We start from the raw sequence: 22,385 nt of genomic DNA, 5'->3' as shown, positions 1-22,385 counted from the left end.
GTGTGTCTCCCTTTCAATGATATTAAAATCAGTGAGTTGAGATGATGGCAGCCTGACATATCTGCTGAAATGTCCTTTGCCTGCATTTTACCTAACGGTTTTAATACCAACTGATTATCATTGCCTGGATAAAGTATTTATTTTTAATTAAAAAATTTTTTTTATTTAATTTTTTTGTCTTTTGTCTTTTGAGGGCCTTACTGCAGCACATGGAGGTTCCCAGGCTAGGGGTCTAATTGGAGCTGTAGCTGCTGTGGGCCTATACCGCAACCACAGCAATGCCAGATCTGAGCTGTATCTGCGACCTACACCACAGCTCATGGCTACGCTGGATCCTTAATTCACTGAGTGAGGCCAGGGATCAAACCCGCAACCTCATGGTTCCTAGTCAGATTCGTTTCCACTGAGCCATGATGGGAATGCCTATAATTTTTTTAATTCGACCATTCCTTTTGCATGTATTAACTGTGATTATTTTATAAAGCAGAGCTATCCTTCATGAATTATTTGATTATCTTGGAACATAGTCCCTACAAGAAAGGCAAAACAGATATTTCTTTCCCTTTTTCATATTTTTATAACAATTCTCAGGATGATGAATCTTGCATTCAGTAAAGATAATCAATATTTTTACATATATTAGTGTGAATTAATGATTTTTAAAATATTATGTGTGCTTTAATCCATTGCTGTCTTTGATCTTTGTGAGCTCAAGTTATCCCATCTTTTCTTATCCCATCTTTTCTAATGGGAAGTGTTTAAGTCTCCACTAGAACCTTTAAACCTGGTAGCCTTTATAGGCTTTACAAGGAGTCAAGCCCATATCTTCTTGTACATTTCCTGCTTAGACTGTAAATCAGCCATTTCTCCAGGAAAGTTCCCTTTAGTAGTGAATGGAATTTGGCGGCCACAATTTGTGCATTGTTTATTCATCGTTTGAGTTATCTGTCCACGACAGGAATTCATTGTTCTTGTAGACCTTTGCAATGAACAAAGCTAATAAACAGGTCATTTATAAGAAAAATATTAAATAAACTGTGCATTCATACTGACATTTCTAAGTCAAAGATTATAGGTTTCATTTTATATTTGTTTCCCTATTCTCTTGTCCCCAAAGTATAGTCCTTTAATACTGTTTTTCATATATTGACTAGTTCAAAAACAGTTATACAAATTATTCTACTCACAAGAAGACCAATAAAAGTAGGTGTGTGTGTGCAGATGTTTTGTCCTTTCTATGCACGTCCCATTAGGGGCATGATATGGGAAATGACATTCCCAAACCGTCAACATACTGAACTGAAATACTTACCTCTATGGTTATAATTTTTTAAAGAAAAACTTATCAACCATCTACTTGATATGTAGTTAGTTTAGTTATTTCCCATTTATTCTGATTTTTTGGAGGTGTTTTTTTTCTTTTTGATTTTTAATTTAATGTAAAACACTAGTTTTACGTATAGCTCCAAACTCAAAACTGTGAAATAAGTGCATTGAGGAAGAGCTTGCCTGCATATTTGTTCCCATATCTCATGCTCTTCTTCCTTAATAGGTAATACTTTTTTTATTAGTTTTTAGTTTAGTCTCCATTTTTTTTTAGAGAATATTAGAATATTTGTTTGTATTTTTCCTGCTTCTTACCTAAAGGAGCCTATATTCACTGTTCTGCCCCTTGTTTATTCACCTAAAATTGTATATTTTTCAGTCAATCTTAGGAAGAGATCCCTAGATGTGGACTAGCCAGGTCAAAGGGTAAATCCATACAACATTTTATTAGTTATTACCAAGTTCCCTTCAATGGAGTTGTATCATTTTCTGTTTGAGAGGATTTTTGAAAATGAGAGTTCCCTTGTCTCCGACCTACTGAATCAGAACTAGAAGGTTTGGGTTTCCAAGTGGTTTAGATGATCACCCAGGCTTTTGGAAGCCTGCTCTAAAGGAAATTTGAAAATCAAACATTAATTCATTAATTCAATTCAATTTCTCACTTCCTATGGGCTAGGTGTTATGCTAGGCACTGGTGAGAGAAATTCTAAAATAAAGTAACATCGTCTCCCTTGGAGGGTCTTATAACCTAGACAGTGGGGAAGAAACATTTCTATGCAAATCATTGTAACATCATGTGATTGCTGGTATAATAGAGAGGTGGACACAGTGATGTGGGAGTACTAAAGAGAGAGCACAAAAATTCTGTTTATGAGAATTGTACCTGGTATAGATTGGGATATACTACTCCTAAAACAAAAGCAGAAGTACAGATTTAACAAACCTTTTGCAAAACTCATGTGATGAAGTCTCCTTCCTGAGAAGAAATAAATCATGAGTTTAACTCTGAATTTATCTCATTTTTTACTTGCTTCTCTGCTTGCTTTATTCTTTGACATAGCTTCCAGTTTTCAAATTGGAACTGCCATGGACCTCTGTGAAGATTTTTGAACCTAAAATTGTAGCGGCATGTAGAGTCCTAACATAATGATGCTTTCAGCATGAAAACGCTACCAAAATTATGAGCATATTGTGGTTTTCATAAAATAAGTAATGTTATTCATGTAGTTGACAGGAGAGAAGATAAAAGTCAATAAAAAGAGAGTTATTTATTAAAAAGATCTAATGTTACAAGAACAGTACACAGAACTATTATCTGACTGTGCCTTCCACATGGTATATACCATTATATATAGTATATATACAGATTGTATACAATATATTTAACGGTTTGACATGGGGTCCACAGTACCTTCATTTGGGTAGGCAAAACATTCACTTTCATGACATTTTTAATTATGAGGAGTCTCTTTTTCTTCATAGTTCAACTGACATTATACAAAAATACAGTCTCTTTCGTGATTTAAGACTGTGCGGTTACTATCCCATCCAAGAAAAAGTTAATATCATATACCTTGATCAGGAGTGCTGCTCTGCTTTCTACAAAGTAACAAGTATGTAATAGATAAGTACATAAACACTTAAAACCTGCTTTTTAATAGGTTTATGATGCAAAAGACATACTCTGCATGTTGAATAAAAACATTCCATATCGCTGATTCCTGTAAGAATACATCAGACATTCTACATTTAGATATTCTGTCAGATATACACCATCCATCAGCTACTTAGAAATATTGATTAATTTGAATTTTCCATCTATTGACATTAGATTTCATTGGGCTTTATTTTATGAGTTTTAGTAATAACTTGATTCTTAAAGTCCACTAAATCTAGTAGGAAACGCTATGGAAAATGAAGAAATGGTTGGACTCATCAAATATGAAGTAAAAACTATTGCCCATTCTTTAATATTTTGCTGCATTTTTTTTCAGATGCAAAATTTGCTCTTGCAAGCTATACTATAACTCAGGAGAGCTCACAGTTTGCTTGCTGAACAATTAGCATCACTCTGCATGCAAAGTCCAGCCTTTCCCACTCCAAAGGCGGTGCTCAAGGAAGGTCACTTGGTCATTATTATTCACAAGCTTCAATATTCACCATCTGTGCTAATTTACTACAATAATCTGTTACCTAACATAGTCTTTTAGATGACTTCTTGTTTCTTTAGTGGTGTCTTGGACACAATTGCTCCCAAAGAGCTTGAGTAACCAACACAATCTCTCAGGCTGTTCAAAACAGGAACTTCAACTTCACTCTCTCTTCTGATTCTACAAGGATTAACCTCTAGAGGCAGCAGTTTGATCTCAGTATTGCTTCCTTTGGCTCACTATTGAAGATGAGAGTAGAATGAACAGGTTTAGATTTCACAAAGGAAAAGAAAAGAAACTTCCTTTTGGTTTTATATCAACAGCATCTGTAAAACTAGTTTCTCTGGGCTTTTTTTTTTTTTTTTTTTGAATATGACTTTGCAATAACTATCCTTCAGGAATTATTTTTGGTGTAATATGAGCTCTGGCATGTTCTCAGAACTTCTGTATACTACCATCACAGAGAAAACGTTCATCTCACTTTCCAGCAACTATCTAGGATCACTTAGGTTTAAGGGGACTCCTCACAGTAACAAATGGGTATCACCGCTACAGCAGTGTATGGCTGGTTGGACTAGCTCAGACCCTGTGCTGAGGCCATATTTCCATACATAGCTTAATTTTAAAAAATCAATTTATCCAGGAGGTCCTCTTTATTTGAATAGTTAGTGAGATTTAATTAATGGCATGTATGCATGGAACTGTTTTTTTTTTAAATTAACATTTGTTATGCTTGAACCATTTTAGTCCACAGGCTATATGTAGGCATAATTACTTGTTGAAAAAATGTTCATTGTCCTTAAAATTATTTGCAATTAGAAGAAAACCTTGGGCCTAATTCAATACCTGTTTTGGCAGTAGGTGGGGAAATGGGAACGCTCTGTCCCATATTCATTAAGTTAGCACCCTTGGCAGCATGTCAGTTTCTGCAGCTTTTAGTGATCATATATATATATATATAGTGATTTTAAATTATCTTTTGTTATTAAAAATAAACATTTACTATATTTGCAGCTAGGTAACATAGTACTTGATGAAAAACAACAGCACTTCAATTCATTTGGACTCACTTTCTATTTACCTTGCACTAATATAAATGGCTTATTCCCTACCCTAATAACTTGCTCTAGGGATGCATATAGAATGGCATTTTGACAAATTTTGCTATTTCACTATGCCATCTTATAATATTTTTCAAGGAAACTTTTGTGTACTTATCCTATAATGGAGCACACAACTGAAGTATTTCTTCATAACTCCTGCTGGTTTGCCAATTGGAATAGTCAGCCGAAGGAAAAACGATAAACAGTAGACTTGGAGTTTTGAGCACATTTTTCATTCTCAGTTTTGTATTCGTGTTTGAAATAGATCTGCTAGAGACCACTTGTTTAACGAATGGATGGCACACACTCAGGGTCATCGGATATAGAATCAAATTCCAACATACTAAAAATAGTAAAGAATACATTTGACAGAAATTACCTTTGTTTACAAAAATTCATTACATACAATCTGCATATTTTAATTGGACCAAGAACTGTCCTCTTCATTTACAAAAACCAAAGAGAAACCTGATGGATAGGTACTATGCTTCCCAACCTCCTATAAGTGCACCATGTGTAGTTCCATGTTTTTAATGCTCATTTCAAGGTCCTGGGTCTCCACTTACACTATACTTTCTTCACTGTTGTTATCAAAGTTAAAGCAAAGAAAAACAAATTAAGTCTGTAGTTTTCACCAAGAGGTTGAAGGAATCACCAGTGCCAAAAGCAACGTTACTGATGATGAGGACGTGGAGAGAGTGTGGAGGGTTGACTGAGCACTAGTGATTTTCCCACCTGTGAAAAAGAGAAACATTAAATGGACAAAATTGTTTTGGTTTTGCCTGAGCTAGAAAGAGTTGTTTTTAGATATTTTAAGGAAAATAAATGCAGCACTAATCCTGTTTCTGATGAAAGCATTCCTTATGCTTATGAAATAAGATGCTGTTCGGGGTTCCCAAAAGGTATATTGAGGGCAGAAGTGTGTACGGAATACTGGGTTAAAAAAAAAAAAGCTGTGCCATGTCGAACAACTACATCTAATTAGGAGACAGTGTAATTTTCAACAATGATGCACTAATGGAAAAATATCCCAAATTCCATATATGAAAAAAAATAATTTCTGCAGTGCATAGTTCAGGAAATGGTATAAAAATAATGGGCAAACATTTTTGGCAATGAGAATTGATAATTTCATTATTTAAGTAAATTTTAAATTTAATAATAAAATATTTATTTAATTTACTTGCAGGTCTTGTATCGACTTGACTAGTTCAATTGTGCAGGCTTAAATTCCAGATTCTCATGCCAAACTGGGCTTCTTTGCCTCTTTTAATAAAAGAGACCTGCTTTATTACTCTTATTTCTGGCCAGGAGATGTTCTTCCTTCTTTAGACAAAAGAATTGTATATAGTTGCTGCATTAGGTTGGCAGATGATTAAACTCACTGATTTGAATGGATTAGTCTGAAGTATCGATAGTTTCATAAATTACAAAGTAAGTAGATCTAACTTCAAGAATGGTTCTTCAAGCTAGAGGTCTTCTGAAGTATCATTATGATAGTTAATGAATGTTTACCGTATGCTAAGTACTGTGCTAAGCATACACATAATAAGATAATACACATTATCTCATTTGATCTTCACAACACTCCTATGCAATAAGAGCTATTATTTATTCCTGTTGGCAAATGGAACTGGAGCTTAGAAAAACTATGAAGCTTGTTTAAAGTCACTGAGCTATGCACTAAGTGGAAAGAGATGCTCTTATGTGTTGTCTCTCTTAAAAGAATAACTGCCCTTGATTAAAAGCATAATGATAGAATAATAATAAAATGCGCCAACCAATTTTTGGAATCATCCTCTGGCCAGTTATTCTCTTTGGTCAGATTGAGTTTAACAGGATTCTGGGTGTGATTTTTGTTACAGGATAGAGTCTAAATTTATTTTCTGGATGCTTAAGAACTGAAAAAAACTTTTGTTTGGTAAACCACACATACACACACTCGAAGTAGCAAATCTTCTTCCTCTGAAAACTTTTTCAGTTAAAACACTAATAAAACCCATTAATCAACATACTGGAGAAAGTTACGTATATTTTGGCTTGTACAAAACGCGGTCACTGCGATGTATATGGCCACATGTGAGCTATAAGAATGGCATAATGACGATGACTCACTGCAATGGTACTTGTATGCTTAATAAATCTGTGAAAACATTCTTTCTATTTCTTTGAGAGTGGCTGCACCCTTGTTAAATCAATTTACATGACACTTCTACAAAAGAAAAAAAAAAAGACCTCACTTTCAGAATGCTAAGTAGGGTCTATATCTCAAATTCCATATAGAATCAACAAAGCAAAAACATGCTATTTCAATATAGCAAAACAAAACAAAACACAAACAGCAAACATTGGGCTCAGTTCGGGTCCCAGAAATAATACTAACTAGCTGTTTCACTTGAATAAGTCATTCAAATTCCTAGGCTTTTGGTTTCTGGGAAAAGATAAGAATGAAACAAATTGTTGTTCATGTTTTATGGGTCTGAGATAGACAATACCATGAGATTTCACTTTATTAAACCTCAGGAAATGGGTTGCACTGGCCAAAGTGTTATTAACTAAAACATAAAAGTTGAAACTTTTTTATGGTATAGAAGTTATAAGGTAATTAAAATATAAATGGGAGAATTAAGGTGTTTATACTTATTTTCAAGCTTGGGGCTTTAGAATCTGTGTTAGAGTTGAAAGAAAGCTTGGACAGTCAGAGAATAATAAAATACTTAACTCATAAGTGTGCTAGGAGGATGAAATAAAATAAAATATTAAAAATAGTAAAATAATATATGGAAAAACCTAGCCCATTGCAAAGGACATGATCAGAGCTCAGTAAATGCTTTTTGTATAGTTGTTATTAGGAATTGGCAACTTGTGAAGAAAGAAGAGCGCTGTCATCTTTTTCACTTTTTAGAAATAATCTTTAGTCCTTCAATGTGCTCTTGAAAATTTGAAAATTTCAATTTTGAACTAATCAATGTAGAGACATTGTTACCTTTCTTGCTCTTAAAACTATAATTTTATAAAATAATCATAAAGCATATTCCATTTTTGTGTGGCTACAATATATTTAAATTCTCAGAATTTTCACCGAATTTCTGAAAAAGTCAGATTTTCCGTATCTTATTATTTTTATTTTTACATTTTATTTTGAAATAAATTTAAATACACAAATATGTTGTAAGAATAAAAGAATTAATTCATCCAGATTCCTTAAATGTTTACATTTTATCTTCTTGCTCTATTATTCTCTATAAATACATACATTGTTCATGAACCATTTGAAATAAGTTGCAGATATATCTTTACTCCTAATTACTTTAATATTCAGTTCCTAAAAATAAGATATTTTCTTCTATACCACAGTACAATTTTTATAAATAAGAAATTAATGTTCCTATATGTAATATAATCTACAGACATTATTCAAGTTTTATCAATTGTCCCAGTAAGGAACTTTATCTCATCTTGTATTTTTATGCAAGAATATACTTATTGACAAGTGTTATGTCAATAGCTTTTCCTCAGAGTTTTAATTTATCTTATTATTTTTTCCACTATATTTTCCTTCTATTTCACTTTGTGGCATCAAAAAAAATTTCTAAGAAATGCCTCTGGTCTTAACCTAAGTTGAGCAATACATTGAATATAACAAAGCCACATTCAGCGTTCTACAGAATATCATCAGATACTGCCCTTTAGCTTGAGAATGATTGCTCAATAAATAATTCTATAATTACTCATTAATTAAAAATACATTAAATATTTTTATACAAGGCTTTAATAAAAATTGCCTAATATTTTCTCTATGAGAGATTTGTATATTTAATTCAATCTTTTGTTTCCTTTTTTGACTACCTCAATGAAATTGTTACTTTCTGAATTTGTAAAATCTCCCTTCTTTAATTAGTTTTCCTTATTAGTGTAATAATGATGGCAGCGGGTTTAAATCCTGGTTCTTCCACTTAGTGTGATCTTAGGCAAGTTACTTCAATTTTCTCTATAAAACAAGAATAATGCCACCAACTTCATACAATTGTTATGAAGGTTAAATGAAATGATATAGGTAAAGCACTTATGATCATGCCTCACATATCATAAGGGTTCAGTAAGAGCTAGAAATTATTAATATTGCTAATAATAACACTGATGCTCAAATAAATTCTGGGGGTCTAATATATAGCATGGTGATTAATATTAATAATACTCTAATAAATACTTGAAAGTTGCTAAGAATGTAGATTTTAAATGTTCTCATCACAAAAACATTGTTATATGATGTGATATGTGATGTGATGGAGGTATTAGCTATATTTTTTGTAGTATATATTTGCAATCTCTATCAAATCAACTATTGTACACTTTAAAGTTATACATTGTAACATTTAATGTTTATCTCAATTATATTTTAACAAAGCAGGAAAAAACCCAAACAGTGATATTCAATGACATTTATAATTTCTTTTTTTTTTTTTTCTTTTTAGGGCTGCACCCGCGGCATATGGAGGTTCCCAGGCTAGGGGTCCAATCAGAGCTATTAGCTGCCGGCCTATGCTAGAGCCACAGCAATGCCAGATCCAAGCTGTGTCTGCAGCCTACGCCAAAGCTCACGGCAACCCCATATCCTTAACCCATTGAGCAAGGCCAGGGATTGAACCCACAACCTCACGGTTCCAAGTCGGATTCATTTCCACTGTGTCATGACAGGAACTCCTATAATTTATTTTGAAATCAATAAACATAATCAGACTTTAATTTCAAAAGCATTCCAGGGAGTTCCCGTCATGGCGCAGTGGAAACAAATCTGACTAGGAACCACGAGGTTGCGGGTGCTATTCCTGGCCTTGCTCAGTGGGTTAAGGATCCAGCATTGCCGTGAGCTGTGCTGTAGGCTGCAGATGTGGCTTGGGTCTGGTGTTGCTGTGGCTCTGGCGTAGCCTGGCAGCTGTAGCTTTGATTAGACCCCCTAGCCTGGAAACCTCCATATGCCATGGGTGTGGCCCTAAAAAGCAGAAAAAAAAAGCATTCCACATAAACTTTCCTATCCCTCACTTTCTACTACCTAATGATAAAGGCAATCATGACAATAGAGAAGCAGATACATCAAACTAATAATGCAAAACCAGTTTAAAAGCAATATTACAAAGCCAAAATGGCCAGCAAGGTACTGCTTGAGGTCAACATAGAGGGAGTATTTCACAAATAAAGATTTTTTAATGAAGATGTGAACTCCTTTCTAGGTTTGTAGAAATTCCACGATCACGGGCAGGCTTCCATGGTTTGTATTAATGGAAGGATGGTATGATAATCAGAGTGAGAAAAGAGGACCTTCAAAATCTCTGAACCATGCAACCCATCATATTGATTTTGATGAATTTACATCATCCTAATGTAAATGGTCACAGAATTGAGCCTATTGTGTCAAAACTTACCTGAATATGATGAGACCCTGATTTGGGAACTAGCTGTTCCATCTCCTCCTTCACTGTATGCTCGAACTTCAATAATATAGACTCCAGCATCAGGGAGTGGTACCACTGCTTGAGGTTTCTGTGTTTCAATGACTTGACTGTTGCTGTGACCCTCTTGCCTATAAAAAACCTAGGAATAATAACAGATGTGTAAACATTTGATATTCAATCAAGGGTTCCAAATGTTTATTGACTGCCTTCTGTATGTCACATTCTGAGCTAAACACAGGGAGCTTACAGTGTAGATAGAAATGCAAGCAAATGCCATGTATGTGTTACATGCAGCAAGCATACATAAGGGGCTATGAAAATATAGAAGAGAGAGTTTAATTCCATCTGATGGATTAGGGAAGACTTTTAGGAGAAGGTGATGTTGAGCTAAATGTTTAAAGATAAATAGTTCGCTGTTGGAGAAGGTGAGAATAATTCTACAAAGAGATAAAACAAGATTGAAAAATACATACATCTAAAAATAAAGAAGCATAGCATTAAGGTATGGAATGGAGAAAAGACATTTGGGAATAGTGAGAAATTGAGGCTAGAGAAGTAGTTATGGAAGGGGTAGGTGAATAAAAGTTTTTATTTCTGGTTATTAAAATGGATAGCACCCTGAAGGAATACTCAAATCTGTCATTTTCTAATTATTTGAATGGAATAAAGAGAAAATGTGTTAAATACACTAGTAATAAATCCATAACAATGTAAAGGATGGGTGAAAAGTTAAAACTATACTGAGTATTTTTATTTTTATTTTGCCTTTGCTATTTGGTGAATTGTCATTTGGATACATTGGGTGGAAAAGTTGTCAAAGGCTTTTTTGATATCTGTTCCTGGTTCTAGAACTGCACATATATTCATGGCAAACAGTTTTAGAACTACAATTTGGATGCAGAATTATCTTGTGTTTACAGGTCAGAAAACAGGTTTCAGAAGATATATGATATACAAGATCATATGGCTAGTAGTAAAATAAATTACATTGAAATATTAGTATTCTGATGATCAGGTGAGAGGCATTTCACTGTATTATACTGCTTCTACTCATTTGCCTCTAGTCAACTTTTTTGTGTGCATGTATAATAGTCAAGTAGTAGTAGTTTTCAAATGCATTTTTATTCAGTATCATTGTTTTTGTGCTTTTTTCATAATTGTTACTATTATGATTTCTTTGCATAATGGGAAGAACAATAGCCTTGCTGTCATACAGATCTGGATTCAAAACAATCCTACAAAACAAAACAAAAAACAATCTCCTACACATTCCTATCTGAGTAAATGTGGGCAAGTTACTAACCTTTGTATAATGTATACTAGAGATAATAACATCTATTTCCAAGTTTTGTTCGGAAAATTCATGTAAAATGCCTAGCACAGGCTCTGATGCAGGGTGAACTTATCGACAGAAGGCTACTTCATCTGTTGCTATTATTGCTCATTGTTAATGGTCAGCATTTCTTTTGCATCATAAAAAATGAACTGCCTTGGGAGACTAGACACAAACTTATTATAGGTTTTGTTTATTAAAAATGTGTTTTGAATTTGAACTAACCTACATATAAGAAAAAAACTTTAAAAAATGCAATGTTTTTATATGTTGAAGCCTGCCTGTATTTGATCTTCCTTTCTGCATTCTGGTAATGTATACTCCTTCCTTTTCACATTCTCTATCTTTTATTAATTTAAATTTACTTCAGGGTCTGGGGAGAGAACCAGCTTCTCTGTAAAAGTATATAACATGTATGATAATTTTATCTACTGAAAGCCTGATAGGGATGGATGCTGTGGTTTCAATGCAGTTGAGAAGTGGTAAGATCATCATCATATGTTTTACTGAGTATCTCACGTGGGTTAGACACTGTGCCATGTACCGACATTCATTAGAGGGTAAAACCACATGGTCTTGTCCTCATGACACTTACAGTCTAACAGTGGAGACAGATAAACAATGCACCTAAGTGCACTTTATTGCAATGGGAAACATATTTGATGCTAGCCATGAATAGTGTGGTACTTAGTTAAGACTTGGGGAATCAGGAACACTTCTCAGAGGATGTCAATAGCAGGTTCTTTTCCCTTTAAAAAATGACAGTTGTAGCAGAATTTATGCTTCTCATTTTGACTGTAGCAGCATAATGAATTAGAATTCTGTTCATCCACATGAGATAATTAGAAAGCAAATTTATGGCAATGAAAAAGTATGTAAATTGGTGAGGATTGGCAGGGGAGTGACTATTTTAGAGGACATTGTTATTATGGTTCAATAAATTACAATTCTTATGACAAAGAAAAATGCAGCTAGTAATGCATATCTAAAGCTGCTGTAAAATTCAGAATTGAAGAAAAATTTGTGGATCAGTTGAGATTTAGGAACAAAAGGTAAAGGCAGGAAAAATATCAGTTAATGTTAGCAAAAGGAATTTGAGATTAAATGTGGCTTTTACCAATACATCCAGGGAGATATAGGGCTCTGAGTTGGTAAGTAAGTGTACTAAGTGAAAAGATACATTAAATTAATGGTTAGTCTTAGGTGATTTAGAGAATTTTTGCTCATTTTAAAATCCTGATTTAGAAAAGATGAAAGCAAATGAGAAATATGAGAAAGTCAAGGAGTTATCAAGACATGTCAGAAATAGTCATTGACATTAAAGAGACCATGGAGTACTTTGAGAATCTGGACATGTACAGACTGGCAGTTGTGATGATGGCTTTCTTTAGGTATGAGGAATATTGTCTAATGTACTGTCAAGACTGTTCTCAAATTCTGCATAAAAAGCTGAGAGTAGTCTGTAATCTAAAGAGATGATCCTAATTAAAAAATTAATTCAGTACTGCTAGTCTCAAAGGCATGATCTAGTCTACATAGACTAGGCTAGTTTAGTCTACATGCCTGATGGTAACAATAGTGGTGTAAGTGTGCTTAAAAACTCATGATGGATAATGTGAGAAAATAGAATGTGTACGTGTATGTGTAACTGGGTCACCATGCTGTACAGTAGAAAAAAAATTGTATTGGGGAAATAATTTAAAAAAATAAAATTACCCCCCCCCCCAAAAAAAAAAACAACCCCAGCAGAATACATTTTTGCTGGATTCACCCACAAGTGCTGTTGTGGGGATGGCTCTTATTAACTGGAAGACCTTTTTACAGCTGAGCATCTTGGGGATAGTCAATGGGGATGATTGCTCTTCAAAATAGAGGATAAGAAGTCCAAAGCCCCAGTGGCAATGGATGGGTGAGGAAGAGTCAGCAAGATAATAGAATCTGGGTGAAGAAAAGTTGGGAGGCACAAGTACCAGTGAAAAGCTACTGGCTGTAGGGTGACCACAAGGACTTCTAAGAACAGGACTTCCTTTGGGCAATTTTCAGATGTTTCCAAAGTTTTCAGTTTTTGTATGGTGTGCCTTTCACTGTACTCTCTCCCATTGACATTCCCATAACAGCTTTGTATATGTATATCCTTGGTATTATACAAGCCACTTCTGTTTTACTTGTGGGGATCACAGGAAAGAGGCTGTTCCATATTTGGAGTGAAAAGAAGATAAAGGAACATCTGTAAGATATGGGTAATCAAGGAGACTAGAATGGCCATAGACTTTAAGCTCCCTGAGAAGCTGGAGGCATATAAAGAAGGGCTTCATGATTCCACAAGCTGTGGAAAAGAGTTATCAATCCAAATATGCTTTTATCTCAGGAGTCTGGCAGGCCATAACTGATATCTAGGTGGAACAAACAAACAAATTTCTGTCCTTGTTGTTGGATCATATTATAGTCAAATAGCAGAAAGTAGAGGTGAGCTGGGAGATGTATGGTAAAGGGGCTGTATACTTAGGAAAATATATTTCTAGATGTAGACTTCAAAAGAACTTGTTTTCTTGGTAGATAACCTATAGCCTTTATCCTGAAATCCTCCTGCCTGCTTATGTATTTTCTGAATGTATAGAAATTTCTCTTGGTAGGGAAGGGAATATTTGCAGAGGGAAATCATACCCCTGGGCATTTAGTATTTATTTTCCCTTTCACTGAGATTTAAGTCTGCATGAAGAGACTAATGTGGGGATAAGATGGCTGCTTTACTTTGTAATCTTGGTAAATTTTTTTCACAATATAAAGGAACACATTCTTCATTCTCAAGATCATGAAGGAGAATTAAGGCTGAATATCCCTTAGTCTATAGTTTTGTTATTGGTATTTCTTTGGAAGGGCCAATAACAGACATAACATGTGACAAAATTAATAAGGACTCAGATTCAGACCCCAAGTTAGTGGAATTATAAAAACAAAGTTTTCTTCATTTAAAACCACTTATTTGGGAAAAAGAAGTTCAATTAGGAAATTTATTTGATGTTTTTATTTCACTTTCCTGATCATTTACATATAAAGTATTAAGAAAATATGCAGCTGATTCTGATACACATTAATTGACCTGAAGAAGTGGTAAATAGGAGTTCCCATTGTGGCTCAATGGGTTAAGAACCTGACAGAGTATTCATGAGGATGCTGGTTCAATCCCTGGCCTCACTCAGTGGCCACAAGCTGCGGCGTAGATGTGGCTTGGATCTGGCTTTGCTGTGGCTGGGGCATAGGACAAGAGCTGTTGCTCAAATTTGATCCCTAGCCCAGGAACTTCCATATGCCACAGGTGTGGCCCTAAACATTAAAAAAAGGATAAATATGCATATAAACTCCCCAATTTGATTCAGACTTTTAGATGGGAAGCTATCTAATTTAAGTGCAAATAATCTGTAGCCATGTCTACAAAAGATGATTATGTTCCAGCATTTTTCTGGTTTTTCACTTTACTATTTTTTTTTCCTTGCTAATAAGAAGCCGTATGTCTTAAAAGGATTACCATTAAACCTGGACTTCTTAGACAAAACTCCCAAGAAGTCCCAATTTTCTTGCACAGTCTCAAAGAGCAGTGGGAAATTTCACATTTATCTGAATGGATTCAATTTTAAGGTGTACCCATGACACAGTCACATGTGGTTCAATTTCATCATTCTTTCACTATATTCTAGATCACTTTCGGGGTCGCGGATAAGATTTTGTGATAGGGAGATGTCCCTTTTCTTTTAATGCCTTTGAACAAAATTTCCCCTTATCATTATATCCTCTCTGGTAATGTCCTCACATATGTTGCTGACACTCTCTGAAATGAAGTAAGGAAATAAGATCATGCTTTCTTAGAAAGTGGATTGTCTAATTCCAAATTCTGCTGTTTTATTATATTATTGACTGCATCCTGTATGTAGTATCTGAACTATAAAAAAGGAAGAGTTTGGTGGATTATTTTTGGATCAAGTCTATGGAACAAATCCATATTCCATATATATCACTTTTAATCATTTCACAATCTGGAAAATTTCTAGATAAGGACTTTTCTGAATCCATACATCTTAAACTGGACATAATGCAAAAGACAGGACACGCAACCCCTGAACTTTAAACCTCAGGCACTGACTCCCAGTTTCCAACCTCAAACTTACCATGAATATTTCTAGTGATCCCTTTTGTTGTAAAAGTAAAGTAACTTGGCAAAGACACAAAGTAAAAGTAAATTTACTTCCCTTTTTGATGTTACAGTTTTTGATGTTACAGTTAATTGCCCTGATTAACAGGAAGTCCTATACCACAAAATTTCCAAGAATCCCAAGGGGTAAATTCAGTCCTAATGGGTCAAGTCTACTCCAGATTACCTTGTGGAAAGAGAAATAATTGGTATATTGACATGTTCCTACTTTTGTTATTTTTTTGTGACTGCCACACACTGTTATGCTTAAGAAAAGGTTACACTGTTGCAATGTAACAATCACTGTTACATTGATGCCACTCTTGGTTTGGCAGTAGTTTGGGGTGATATACTAGTAATCAAAGAGGTCTTCTCCCCTGGAGTATCATGTCCAGCTCTGGCAACTCTGTGTTTATGTGTATTTGTGTGCATCATTCTTCAGATGGTACAGTTCTTTCACTACCTAGGCTGTGGTAGTTCTTCTCCAAGTCATGCTCAGAAAAGGGAGTTCAAGATGGTGTTCTCTGAGTTCCACCCTTTTATAAGCTACTGTTCACAGCTATTGTTTCTAGTCACATTCCTGCCACTGTGCCTGTGGCAGCAGGAGCTTTCAGCCTTAGTCACCTGCCCTGTAGAAAACAGACCTTCCCAGCAGAATCCAGGCTCTACCTTAAGCCTCACTCATCTGTCTAAGTCTCACTTCCCGCATGGGGCCCTTTGTGTCACTCTTGCCAGTAGGTCTCTCACTGTGGGCTAACCCATCCATCAGAAGTTGTGATAAGATCAGGTGCAGAAGAACAGGATTTGAGGTCTCACTCCACTTGTTACCAGCAGAGTCCTTTCTTAGGAACCAGCTTTTCCTTCTCGGGGACAGAAGGAGGTACAATTATTTCAAGGAACAGAAGAAAAAAATTGTCTGTCAAGGTGTGCCTACTTGTCATTATTTGTACAACTCAGATGGACCACGTGAATGATTCTTCCCCCAGCAGTGTATTCTAGGTAATTTGTGCTGTCTACATTGAGACAGAACTGGCAGGCAACTTTTAAAGATCTTTTTCTTCTGTTAAAATATTTTAAAATTCCACCTAACTGCCTCCAAAGACAAGAACAATAGTAGCTATTTTTCAATGAGCATGTTGTATATGCTAAGCATCTAACAAACTATCTTATTTAATCCCTAAAATAATCCTGTATGACATGTTATTATTTTTTCATTGTTGGAAGTTAAAAGGAAACTCAGAGAGGTTAAGCAACTAACTCAAAGTTACATATCTGGGATTTGAACTAAAGAAACCACTGCTCTTTTAACACACAGACAGTAATATACACCCATGAGTAATTGCATAAAATCCCTCCAGTTGGGTCAAAATTAATTTATTCATCCATTCTAGAAGTGTTGGGGATAAAGAGCTGAGTAGGATGGGGGCCTTGCCTTCAATCATGTATAGTTTGGTTGAGGAGATAATTCAAATGGTATTAGATTGGTTTTTGGATGCTATCACCATTTCTGACGATACTGTGACCCTTGATCATCGAAGGGTATATTTGCCTTGGAATATAAGTTGTGAGGATGAGGAGAAGGGTATCAAAAGAAGAGAACCAAGGGAAGGTACAGAGATAGCTCAACTGCCTTCCTCCAAAAGATCAAATTCAATATCCCTGGGCATTAGGACAGATATTTCCTTTTCTTTTCCTTTCTTTCTTTTTACAGATACACCTATGGCATAAGTTCCCTGGATATGGGTCTAATTGGAGCTGCAGCTGAGGCCACAGACACAACAATACTAGATCTGAGCCATAGCTGCAACCTACACCACAGCTTGTAGCAGTGGCAGACCCTTAACCCACTGAGCAAGGCCAGGGACCAAACCCACATACTCATGGAGACAATGTCAGGTCCTCAACCCTCTGAGCCACAGAAGGAACTCCAGGACAGATTTGAGTGTGAGCTTTTAAATATGACTGTACCCCATACCAAGTACAGTCTGTAAGAAGTGCTAGAGTTTGTGCCTTAAGATATTCTTAATGGGAAGTATTTACCTTAAAAATATATTCCATTTAGGAGTTCCTGTTGTGGCTCAGTGGTTAACAAATCTGACTAGGAACCATGAGGTTGCAGGTTCCATCCCTGGCCTTGCTCAGTGGGTTAAGGATCCAGCATTGCTGTGAGTGGTGGTGTAGGTCACAGACGCGGCTCAGATCCCGTGCTGCTGTGGCTCTGGTGTAGGCCGGCATCTACAGCTCTGATTAGACCCCATATATATATATATATATATATATATATATTCCATTTAAAACTTCTTTGGTTTTAGCTTAAGAATTTTAGCACTTTATATACAAAGTACTATAGTACCATTTCAGATATTTGAACAGCCACCTAAATTATGCTTTTCAGTAAAAATATTATCATTGAAATATTTTAAAATTCTGCTAGAAATATCATTCAACTAATAATTTTGTATGGAGTTTAAGATAAATAGAATCTGATGTTATGGAAGAAGAATTTGAAATTCAGCCAATTCAATGCATGGATCTTCTAAAATCAAAGTTGTTTTCAAAAACAAACTGTCTAAATGTTTTTATATTTCCAATTCTCTTATTGGCATATAGCAGGATGGCCATAGTGAAATGTTGTACCTATTTTTGGAGCTTGTCATCTCTCTCCATGGTCTCTTTCCTCTCCGCTGTGCTGACCCTTGCATTTTTTTCTTTTCATGATTCTTTGCTAATGGAAACTCTTTCTACTCAACTAAATGGTCCAGTCTTTCCCATCTGCCAGGACAATTTGTCTTTGGGGAGAGAATTCTAAGACTAAGTTCTGCTTATTCTGACACTGTTTCATGGAGCCATCTTCACCCTGTATCCAAATTATTGTTATTTTTCCTACCCATGCCCTTCCTGTGACTTGTGAGGCTGAAATTGATTTTGATTGCCTTGGCTTCCCCACTGCAGGAAGGTTCTTCCCAAATATAGGTGGAGAAATGGTTAAGGGAAAAAAAAAAAAAAGGTGTGTTAATAGGTCTTTTTATGCCTTTTAAATTGCACATCCTCACAAAAACAGTTTCTAAGATAAGTGTCTATTCAAGAGAGTAAAGAGACACTGACCTTGTAGCCCATGACTTCAGACTCGTTGGCTAATGGTCTGACGGGTTCCCAGCCCAGAGAAAGCTGAGAGCCTTGCTGCTCCCACCTGACGTTGTTAGGTGCTTGACTAGGGGCTGCAAAATATAAAGTAAAAGTGAGTGGACAAGGAGTCTTAAACACATGAATTCACTTAAAACCTTGTGAGTATTTCAGTCTTGTCTTGTGTTTAGTAGTTGGCTGGCACCATAAGCTTCCTTCCAGCTAGAGTCAGATAAGGAGGGTTTTGCTCAGGAGTGTCATTTTAATAGCTATTCTGCTGAGCTTTTGAACCTGAATTCTTTTATCTCCCTTCTGTGTCAAAATCACTTAGCCTTGTTTCACAGGAAGATAACCTTTGTCTACTGTGAATGCAAAATTTTCTGAGCTAGTTCTGGAATTCAGATCTGAGCATTGAAGCAAGACTATGAATCAAAACTCTTCTTCAACCCTGCTTATTATGTACCTCACATGGCTTACAGAAATGGTAAAAGATGTTTCCCTTTTGTCTGAAACAAACAAAAAGCCCAGGTCACTTACGGGATTTCTTGGTGGTTGCACTCACTTCACTGCTAGGTGGCCCGTATCCAGCTCCATTATAAGCCCTCACTGTGAAGTGATAGAGCGTGTTTCCTTCTAATCCTGTCAGGATGATGGATGACTCATTCCCCCTAGTTTTGATGGTTTCTGCTGCATCTTCTTGTTCCATGTCTTTCCAATAACCAATCTGTCAACAAATCACCACATGACAGGTTAATGTTAAAATTTCCCCTGTGATTATGGATTACTGAACTTTTTTTTTTCTCCTTTGGATGTTTCTCCAACTTATCCCTGGGAAATTACTCCTATTAAGAGGTTTTACTAATGAGGTAGAAATCACAGTCTTAATCACTACCTGATTTGCATCTATGTAAACTACAGCACCTTAGCAATACTCAGCAAACAGCAAAAGGTGCTACTTTGGATCCTGGTAGCATGAAGAATCATTCAAAGAAATCAAAAAAGTTTTTTCTCCATAGGTCATCAGAGCCATTTTCCATTCAAAGCCATAGAGCTTTTAATGAATTATTTGAGAAAGAGGCATGAGAAATATTTCCTCCTGGGCCCCACATAAAGGTGAATCACACAGCTGGATGGGTTTAATAGAGAAGAGATGACAGAACACTCATGATCATTTATAATGGTCTAAATGTAGACAAACAGTATTGCTTAGAGATGAGAGGGCAGCAGAAAGGAAAAGCTCTTTGTCAAAGCACAGTTTATGTATGGAGATGATCTTTCCTGATTATGAGTTCTTGGTGGCTAGTCTTATACCAAACTTGATCCCTTTATGAGATTCATTAATTATCTCTGTGTAACTTCAGATACTAGAACTTAACCACGCATGAAGGCATGAAAAGGTAGTCCCCCGACTCCTACTTATTTACTATGGTAAAAATAGCTGAAGAGCAATTCTTTCTCCAATTAATTACTGTGGCAAAGAAGTGATTGCTACAACCATATCATCCTCCTGCATGTGTTTTGTCTATGCTACAGACTAGACAGCCAAACATCACATTTTCTAGATTCTCTTTTAGCTAAGGATGATGCTATAAAATTTGGACAGTTTGTTTGGAACTTGAGATATTTGGAGCATGCCTAGGACTACTACTTCCTTGGGGCCATATAAAGTCATTATAGATTCTTATCTCTCAGGGAGAAAAAAAAATGTATTTGAGTCATCATACCATATTAAAAGGTCCCTACTGGCCTAAATGTCAGCTGAAGGCAGAGGGAAATAGAAATGAGTAGAGGAAGAAGTAGGTAACAAATTGTAACTGCAGCCTTATGAAACAAAGACTGTAATAGCTGCCTTTTCTTCTTTATACTGTTTTGCATGTAAATATTAAATAACTTGGGCCCCCTTACTTTCTTGTGATAGGGTGTTGTGGGTAGGTAACTTTCTAATGTAGTTCATTAGAGGAGATAGACAGACTGACTAATGGAAATTAGCTTGGCTTTCCATCTTAGGGATATGGTGAGTACATTTTCATTTGTATAAGTGATATTTGCACAGTGTTGGTATGGACCACTGTCATTGGTAATTGTTGCTTTTGGAGAGTTGCTGCATGGGGAAAAGGATGTATATGGATTTTGAATAACCAAAGGGATATGATACATTAGTGTTCAACATCAATTTCTCCCTCATTGTAGACTGTTTTCCTTTACATAAGAGATGGACAGATGGAAACTATAGCCCTTGCAGTTAGGGCTCTGAATATGTTTTAGGTTCAGCCAATCAGATGCACATGATGGATATTTGAAAGTAAAAATGAGATGGAGGGTGAACTATCACCAATTCTGCTTTTTTGCCTGCTGTTATAGTAATTGAGTTATTGTTTTCCCTTCCTCCTCCACCCCCTGATCATGGCAGCATTAATGCATGACTCACAAGGCATCCATCGTTTCAGTACAAATTATAGCAAACATAGTAGAATTCTGGAACTGGCAGCAACAGCAGAGGCCTCCAGGTCACAGAAGCTTCCTGAATTCTGATGCCATCCTGATCTTGGTGGCTTCTAAACCATGGCAGTGGAGTGTAGGACTGAGACTGGAGACTTCCTGTTTTTAAAAGACATTATCGTCTTCCTTTGTGGCTTGGTCCTATAGACTGGTTTAATAGTCATTCTTGAAAGATCAGTCTGGAGTCTGTTATTTAACTTAATAATTTTGTAAATTATTTGATATCTATAATAAAACACTCTTACTTTAATTAATTTGGTTCTTTGCAACTAAACCCTGCCTCATACACCTACACAGGATTTCTTATCTGTCTGTCTGTCTGTCTGTCTGTCTGTCTATCTATCTATCTATCTATCGATCATCTATCTATTTAGTTAATAAGATAATCAAATTCCTAGTCTCATCTTTATCTCCTCACAGATTTGAACTGGCACACAGCTGAGTAACTGAACTTTGGAAATTTAAGTTGAAATCCTCTAACACTTTATTTTATATTACGTTTGACCCACTATTCCTAATTCCAATAACTAACTTATCTTGCTTGGTCTCTGAGCATATTTTTAACTGAAGAAATCTATTTTCAAACTAAAAAATTAGATGGGATGTTGGATGTTGGATGAACAAATGTGTATCTCTCTCCTTTCCAGTGACATATCAGATCCTCAGTTCTCTGTTTCAATTTTCTTTGATTGGCTAGATTATTTTAAGTTAATTAAATATATATATATATATATATATTTGAAGGAGTTGAGTGTGATTAAATTCAACAAATTTCAGATAAGATTTTGATACAAATACAGACTTTAATACAAACTCTGTTCTTCTAAATATTGAATGTTTAATATTCTCATTAACTACCACAAAATTAAACATCTCAAGTAGAAAGAAGATAAAATGTTTCCTAAGTAACTATTGTGAGAAAATACAAATTCTGGCTGCACCAGCTAAATAAAACCTAATGATAAATCTAAAAAGTTCACACATTATTTCTCTTTCCAGCATTATTTTTTAAAAAGTTGGAGGAGGAGTTGCCATTGTGGCGCAGTGGTTAACGAATCTGACTAGGAACCATGAGGTTGCAGGTTCGATCCCTGCCTTTGCTCAGTGGGTTAACGATCTGGCGTTGCCATGAGCTGTGGTGTAGGTCGCAGACACGGCTCGGATCCTGCGTTGCTGTGGCTCTGGCATAGGCTGGTGGCTACAGCTCCGATT

At 35.7% G+C, this 22,385-nt stretch overlaps 1 protein-coding gene across 1 annotated transcript in view; it reads right to left on the bottom strand.

The window, feature by feature from the left end:
* Window positions 1-3,856: 3,856 nt before the first annotated feature.
* CNTN5 (contactin 5) overlaps window positions 3,857-22,385 on the bottom strand; it is a 435,777-nt gene continuing 417,248 nt past the window's right edge. Inside the window, exons 20-23 of the mRNA XM_047754347.1 lie at window positions 19,212-19,398; window positions 18,657-18,769; window positions 10,003-10,171; window positions 3,857-5,314 (exon numbers count right to left, since the gene is read on the bottom strand). Coding sequence (XP_047610303.1) covers window positions 5,211-5,314; window positions 10,003-10,171; window positions 18,657-18,769; window positions 19,212-19,398 — 573 coding nt within the window. The 3' untranslated portion in view covers window positions 3,857-5,210. The remainder of the gene's footprint in view (window positions 5,315-10,002; window positions 10,172-18,656; window positions 18,770-19,211; window positions 19,399-22,385) is intronic.

This window comes from Phacochoerus africanus, chromosome 11, assembly GCF_016906955.1.
Source record: "Phacochoerus africanus isolate WHEZ1 chromosome 11, ROS_Pafr_v1, whole genome shotgun sequence".
In the NCBI taxonomy this organism is placed as follows: Eukaryota; Metazoa; Chordata; class Mammalia; order Artiodactyla; family Suidae; genus Phacochoerus; species Phacochoerus africanus.
This window is presented reverse-complemented; position numbering and strand designations above follow the sequence as displayed.